Source organism: Boleophthalmus pectinirostris, unplaced genomic scaffold (genome assembly GCF_026225935.1).
Source record: "Boleophthalmus pectinirostris isolate CB_2022bp ecotype Guang Dong unplaced genomic scaffold, ASM2622593v1 HiC_scaffold_12, whole genome shotgun sequence".
Taxonomy (NCBI): domain Eukaryota; kingdom Metazoa; phylum Chordata; class Actinopteri; order Gobiiformes; family Gobiidae; genus Boleophthalmus; species Boleophthalmus pectinirostris.
The window spans coordinates 8,484,775-8,492,648 of record NW_026571018.1 but is presented as its reverse complement, the minus strand read 5'-3'; the positions used below and the strand labels follow the sequence as shown (position 1 = coordinate 8,492,648).

At 40.5% G+C, this 7,874-nt stretch overlaps 1 protein-coding gene across 1 annotated transcript in view; it reads left to right on the top strand.

Moving 5' to 3' along the window:
- The first annotated feature begins 7,760 nt into the window (after nt 1-7,760).
- Nucleotides 7,761-7,874, top strand: part of LOC110156406 (kin of IRRE-like protein 3) — a 319,679-nt gene continuing 319,565 nt past the window's right edge. Inside the window, exon 1 of the mRNA XM_055148711.1 lies at nt 7,761-7,874. This exon is cut by the window's right edge and continues 40 nt beyond it. Coding sequence (XP_055004686.1) covers nt 7,761-7,874 — 114 coding nt within the window.

Genomic DNA, 7,874 nt, shown 5'->3' with positions numbered 1-7,874 from the left:
TGGCTCATTTGCATAAACTATAAGCGCTGAGAAAAACGGCTCGCTCCTTGTGCTGCTGATGCGGTTCAGCTTCTGTCGGACTAAAGGACGCGACTCAGTGGAATATGAGTGTTCTTTCTGTGACAGAGGATGTGCTGTTGATGGTGAGTCTGTCCTGTGCTTCTGTCGTGCTGGAAATGGTTCATATTAAACTTTACACGAACGCCAGGTCCTCGCCTCCTCGTGATGTGGTAGTGAATTACTTTGCGGCGCATAGACCTCAACGCAGATCCAAAACAACAGCAACAAGGCGATGGTGGCAGTGCGCGTTAAGTCGACACAGAGCTAAACTTCTCCCTTAAATTGGGCTTTTGGAGAACTGCAAAAAAACGCTTTGGCACTCCCAAAATTGTGTTGTCTGAGATCGTGATGTTCGGTCCAAAATGATGGATCATGCAGCCCAATCAAACACAGTGACAATAACATATCATCAAATAACGTAACATAAACTTGGATAGTTAGATGATTCAATTGTACTTGTAACATTAATCTTACCTATACTGTATTCAGTTAAGTGTATTAATAATTCGTTTCTAAAAATACTAACCTGGTGCGACAAGCAGATGGCAAATCCTCTACCAGAAAAGTTACGTTGTGCACCTTTAAAGGTCTTATAATACACAAAATTGACTCTTGTGAGCTTTAAGGCATCTTATAATGTTGTTAACTCCTCAAAAACATACCCAGAGTTTTGTTTTGTTTCATTCACATACAGTATGTTTAAGTAATTCTTTAGTATTAGTCTGTCTACATCTCCAAAGCTCAAAATGCTCAGTTCCACCTTGTGATAGTTAAGTTATAATGGGGCTGAAATGATCCAGATGATTCTTGTGAAGTGTAGGGAGTTTTAAAACACAGTGGAGCACTTCCTGTATTACCAGATCACATCACAAGTAGAATTGTTTTTCCATTTGAGGGTAGAACATGGCCTACATTTGCAGGGTTTGTGCATTAAACATGTGTGAATGAAACAAAACACAACTCCAGGAGGAAACAATCAGAAAATAGTGTAGTATGGGTCCTTTAAGTGTTGCAGCGAGCACACATATTCATTTTTTTCTATATGCATAAAACAGCTTAATACTTTAGCCAATTTCATAACTATTTTCAGCAAGCCTGACCCACTTTAGTTACAACTTTACAACTGAAGACAGCATTTCCTATCATGTTAAAACCTCATTAAAACGACTTCCTCGCTGGGTGGTGCGTATCCCAGAATGCACTTGTCCCTTCTGAGCCGTTGCACCTGTCACAGCCGCACACAGGCAGCCCTGCATACGCCATTTGTTCCCATAAGAAGCTACAAACACATCTATTATTGGTACCGGCAGCCATTCCTCTGTTCAGCCTCTCAAAATGGCCGTCCTGAGACCTGCCTGTTCCTCTCAGCGGACTCGGTGCACAAAGAAAAGACAAAGATGCACTAGTTTCACGCTCCGTTTCTCTCCCGCTCCTCAGTCAGCTTGGGTTTGCATTGTGGTACGGCTCAGGATGCATCTTGGGTTACTGTGTGTTGGGAAAATGCAAATAGTTTTCTTTAAAGGTGTGCAAAAATATCGAAATATCCATATATTGTATCGTTTAATGTGATGATACAGTATCGATATTCTGAGCTGCTTTATTGATATATCGCCAAGAGTATTTTTTGGTGCATTTTACTAAATTATTTTGTTACAGCGCTACAGTTTTGCTTGTTTGGAGGAAGGAAACTCATTTATGCAACATATTTCACATATTCACTGTTCTGATGATTGAAATGGGTGTGTTTTATTTTAGCTTTGCTCAAGAAGTGGTTTAGAATTTTGGACATAGGACCTCATTTCTTAGTGATCCCATCCAGTTCTTGTATTTGTAGAGATCGCCGGTGCTAGGCTAGTGCATTTCAATGGCCATAGTTATCCTGCCACTAAAAACAGTCTTACCCACTCCACAAAACACCCGAAGAAAATCTATTATTACACCAGACTGTCGATGTGAATGCCTGTGTTGATAGAATAGTGTTGGAAAGAAAACTAACCTTGCATTGCATGAATAGTTGCATGTTGAGGGACTATTTTCTCATAGATCAGTCCGCCGCTGCCAAACTCAGGAATCAGGAAGGCAAAAAAATCAGTTTGTTGACTGGACAAACATTTGTTTGGTCAAATACGTTTCGCAGCTCATCCACCCTGCTATTTTAGTTCTGGTCAGAAACAAATCAAAACAAACAAGAGAACAATAGGTGTAGCCAGGTCAGGTCCAGAGGTGTGGAAGCTCCATTATGACCCTGAATGGTTATGCTAATTAGACCCCACACTCAGTACAGGTCAATAGGCCTAGCTAACTAACAGAAACTGTCAACAAGTAGGTGTGTTAGTTTCAGAATAGTTAGTTAGCTCCTCCCTACAGACAGATATAAGGAAGAGTCCACCAGCATTCTGACCAGAACTGAAGAAGCAGCTTGGATGAGATGCGAAACTAATTCTGCCAAACAAACTTTTGTCCAGTTGACAAACAATTTTTTCGCCTTTGACATTGATTCTACCTGGACGACTGATGAATTTTTCACATTTCTATCAGGAAGTACAACTCGCTGCTGCTGCTCAGACAGAAATCCTTCAAATGCAAAGTTGGTTTACTTCTAAAGTTATTCTATCAACACAGACATTCACATGGACAGTCTGGTGTAATAATAGATTTTCTTCGGGTGTTTTGTGGAGTGGGTAAGACTGTTTTTAGTGGCAGGATAACTATGGCCACTGACATGCACTAGTCTAGCACCAGCGACCTCTGCAAATACAAGGACTGGATGGAATATTTTTAAAAAGTGTCTCCACACATCTCCAACACTCTGGCTCCTATGTCCAAAAATCCGGACCATCCCTTTAACAAAGACTCTTAGTATCACAGTGATTATTTTTTAATGAATCGTATCGAATCGATGGCTCACTGTATTGAGGTATGTATCGTATCAGCAGCTTCTTAATGATACCCGGCCCTGCTATTCTTAAAGGTGCACTGTGTAACTTTTCTTGTAGATGGTCCACCACAAATTTGTTTCCGTGGTGATATCATTGCTTTGCCTTAATGGTTTCACCTTATGGCATTAAACTCACCTGTGCTGCATTGATTCAATTACAGCTGTTTTTTCGTGCTCAAAAGTGCTATGAAAAACATGTATTCCTCTCCACAGATCTGACTTGTAACATGGCCTGGAGGCTTTGTGGGTTTGTCTCCATGGAAATAAATAGGTTTAATGTCATAGTGTGAGACAAACAAGTGGCAAACTCTCCACTAGAAAGTTACACAGCCTTACTTTAACGTAAAGTTTTAAGATCCAACATTTGTGGAAAATTCTGTTTCTTGGCGTTCCAGTTGAAGGCGGTTAGATTTATGTCCAGCGCGCTAATATCTTTCACAGGATTTGATCTATAAGCGAATGTTTTATGTCCCATTGAGTCTGTTTCATTTAATAATGTGCTTCAATAATTCAACAAAAGTGCCGAAGCTTTGGCAAGGAATGGCTCATTTTCTGATTCTAATCAATTTTGAGTTCAAATGGCTTAACTAATTTCGATGCTATGGCGACAACAGCCTCTCCTCCACCGGAACGGTTTATTTGAGGCCACATCGGCGCGTGCCAATCTGTCAGGAGAGGGCACTTCCGACAACTCGGCCCGGGCCACTTTGGGCGTGATACAGGTCGGGAAAAACGCAGCCATTGGAGAGCTCAGAGAAGACCACTTTGATTAATGGATTAATGGTCAATGGTCACATTTTTATACAGCGCTTTTCCAAACTCAAGGCACTCAAAGCTAGGGCTGGGTATCATTCAGAAGTTGCCGATACGATACACACCTCGATACATGAGCCACGATACGATACATATCTCGATACAGTGAGCTTACGGTTCGATACGATTCAATACTAGGGATGTAACAATAACCAAAATATCGTGATATCGTATTGTCAAAGTTCTCACAATAATATCGTGAACCATTACAAGTCTCTTTGGTTAAATTTGGAGTTATGGTGCAGGAATAGATAAAAAAAAACTACTACATAGACCAGGAGTGTCAAACTCATTTTGGTCCGGGGGCCGTATCCAACCTACTTTGAACCCAAAGGGCCAGATCAGAAAACTCACGGCATATATATCCCAAAAATAGCAATAAGTTCAATAATTTGTGCAGAGAAATGCAAATCTATTACAGAAATATTTTTTTAAATTGATGAACTCTTTCTATTACAAAATATTTCTAATATTATGAACAACCTGAAACTTGAAAAATGTTTTTCTTGGAAAATCCTGCACTTGGCTCAGCTTTTCTTATTTTTGACATTTTGTTGATGAGGGTGTCACTGTCAACAGTCAAAACAATCGTCCTTTAAAAGAGGCAAGGCTTCATTTGAGCCTGCCCTGGTGGGAGGGGCCACGCACAAGACGCTGGAGACACTGCTGTGATAAGAGGCGCAGAAAATTACCAATATTTTAATAGAAAATATAATAAAAATATTTTAGTAGAAAATCAGCCGAGGGCCAGATTAAAGGTCTCGGAGGGCCGGATCCGGCCCCCGGGCCTTATGTTTGACACCTGTGACATAGACCATGATCCTTTGCTCCATTTCAGTGCAGACTACAAGAAGAAATAACAGTTCTAAACACTTTTACTCTTAGTTCTTTGGATTAAGTCTTGTCCAGGCACTTTAAGAGGAAAAAGTAGCATAGTTACAGTTTTAGCTGTTTATCCTCCACAAAATATCGCAATAAATAGCGTACTGTGAGATGTATATCGTGAAAATATCGTACCGAGAGATTTGGATATTGTTACATCCTTAACCGTGAGTCTCCCCACCATATCGTGAGCTTTCCCACGATATTGCAATAAATATCTGAGTCCCGGTCTGGTCCTGGTCTCAGTCCTGGTCTCAGTCCCAGTCTGAATCACGGTCTGGTCCTGGTCTGGTCCCAACCTCAGTCCTGGTCTCCGTCCTGGTCCTGGTCCTGGACTCAATCCTGATCTCAGTCCTGATCTCAGTCCCGGTCTCAGTCCTGATCTCAGTCCCAGTCTGGTTCTAGTCTGGTCCTGGTCTGATCCCGGACCTGGTTTAGTCCTAATTCAGTCCTGGTTCAGTCTGACATCGCAATTTATGTCACATTTTTTCCATTACTCATTTAAACACAAAATCAAAAACTGAAAAAAAAAAACAAATCCTTATCCATTTTTTCATTTTGGTTTTGGAGACAAATAATGAGGAAAATAGTTGTTTTTTCATTTTCTTTTGTTTGGTTTTATTTTGAAAAACGAATGAAACTGCTGTTATCTATGTTTTGTTTTGTTTTGTAGTGCTGCAAAATGACCCACTACTACTAAAAAGCTCTAAAAAGGTCAATTCTGCAAAACATGTTCTTTAAAACACTGAGCTTTTCCGTGCTTGGATGCTCCTTGTTTCTCCGTAGCTTTCCTCGCTTTCCCAAACTGCAGAGACGGCAGGTCGGATCTTGTGGGATGTAATTAGACAGCTGCGTTATGGCTGGAGTTGCATCACACAGACTGAACTTGAGCGTGTGGAGTTTTTAGACGGGGATTAGACCAAAATGATGCGCTGATAAACACATTTGGAACCTGATGGAGCGACTTGGCTGCAATAGTGACCTCACGGCGAGCAACGCAGATGTGCAATCTCCAAACCAATCATTAAAGGGCGTGAAAGTGAGCGGACGGCGCTCTGCACGCGAGACATGCCACGGCTCTGAAGATAAACAACTGTCCGCGTAATTACATCGGATGAGATTTGAATCATCTGAGGAAAAAATGAATAAATGATGTGATGTTTTAATGAATAGGTTGTGTTCATCTTTGAGAATCTGATGAGGTCGTAATTTCAGATCGAGGGCCTATGCAACTTGATGAAAGGTTTACAAAAGTTGAACCTTCTCATTATTTGTTTGGGATTGGCAACACAAGCTTCATGTATAAATTTTATGGTTCAAATGGCCCGTATTACGCTGTTTTCTGATTAATGTCATGTTGTTTCCTCGTCAAAAACATACCGGGGTCATTCCACGCCAAATCTCCGAATGCCCCCGCCCGATCATCTCAGATTTGACTGAAAAAACTCTAGGAGGTTCACACACTTCCCAAATTTTAGCTCCCAACTCCTTATAGTTTTGTCATTAAAAGATATTTTGTCAACTCTGCCCTGACCTGTTTTGAGCAGAGTTGATCAAGGAGCCACTTTCAGATTGCTGCATCTAAAAAAACTATTTAAGGTCGGTCCTTGCAAAAAATAAAAAAGGCTTAATATATCTTAAAAACAGACATCTGGTCTTTCTAAAATGGTCCATTTGATGTTGGGGGGTGCTGTCATTTTTTTGCTATAACATGGTAAAGATGGCACCAAATTATATATTTTTTTCCATTTGTAACACTTAATATCTTCTAGAGAGTTCATCACAGAGGGTCAGTTTTAAGATACAAAGTGCACAGTGTGTGTGGGAAGCTGTATGTTCAATATCAAACCTCTGTCTTTGAAAGTGCACTTTCCACAGTCCTTCAAAGATGTCCTCAGATTTGAAGAATACAATTTTCGAGCAAATTCAAGCCCCCAGAAATCTGTAATAAATCAAAAGCACATGTGTAAAAATCCATATTTGACAAGTACATCTGACAAATTTTTAACCCTTGAAAATTTGAAGGACTGACCTTAAATAGATTTTTAGATACAGCAATCTGAAAGTGGCTCCTCGGAAAACTCTGCTCAAAGTGGGTCAGGGCAGACTTGACAAAATATCTTTTAATGACAAAACTATAAGGAGTTGGGAGCTAAAATTTCTGACTTTTCCCATTGGAAAGTGTATGAATCTCCTAGAATTTTTTCTGTCAAATCCGAGATGGTCGGGCGGGAGCATTCGGAGATATGGCGTGGAATGACCCACCTGGAGTTGTTTTGTTTCAAACTAAGTGAAAAAATCATTTAAATTTGTTTTATTTGTACTGACAGAGAAGAGATTGAACTTAAAATCGATTAAAAAGCATTCTCCCATCTGTTTCAATGTTTTTCTGTAAATAATAATGTAAAATTTGAAGTTTTAGTTGATTGATTGTAGAAGTTTGATTTGTTTTTACATAAAAGATCAACTTTTTTGCTATAGTGTGAACATTCTCTTTGTTCCTGTTTTAAATCCTCGATCTTGGGAATCGTTGCCAACACTGAATGTATGGGTTCGTGTGCATCCATCTCGACCGCTTTGTTTACTGTTGTGCTGTACCACAAAAAGGGACCCAGTCTGTCATGGTTTCACAGCTCTTCGCTGATTGGCCGTTGCACGATCTACAACTTCCGGGGTTCTAGTGTATTCTGATTCCTGACTTAGTCACTGGAGAGAAATGAAATTGAGCGGATACACTAGGATGTGCCAGCCTGGCTAATAAACGTGCAAATGAAACAAAACACAGTTCAGTTTTGATGACGTTTTTGATGAGGAAACAACATTTTAATAGATCAGAATATAGCGTAATGTGGAACCTTTAAAGTCTATGCTGAGTAACAGAGCTTTCAGACATAGCAGTGCCTCTAGTTATCTTCAGCATCCAGGGAATAACGATGGCATCAGCTGTAAAGTATCAACAGAGTGAAATTTGTATTGAAATGCGATACCACAGGACAGTGTGACAGACGCCGCTCTCTCATGTTCACATAATGAGGCTGATCTGTGGTGCCTGGAGGGGGTAGTGTTCATGCCGGACCATATGGGGGCTCCACTCATGCCTCGTACATATGGCTCTCAAATGGGGTCACAGGCTGTCACTATCACCCCAGCAACAGCTCCTCTACACACTCATCTGTCCACA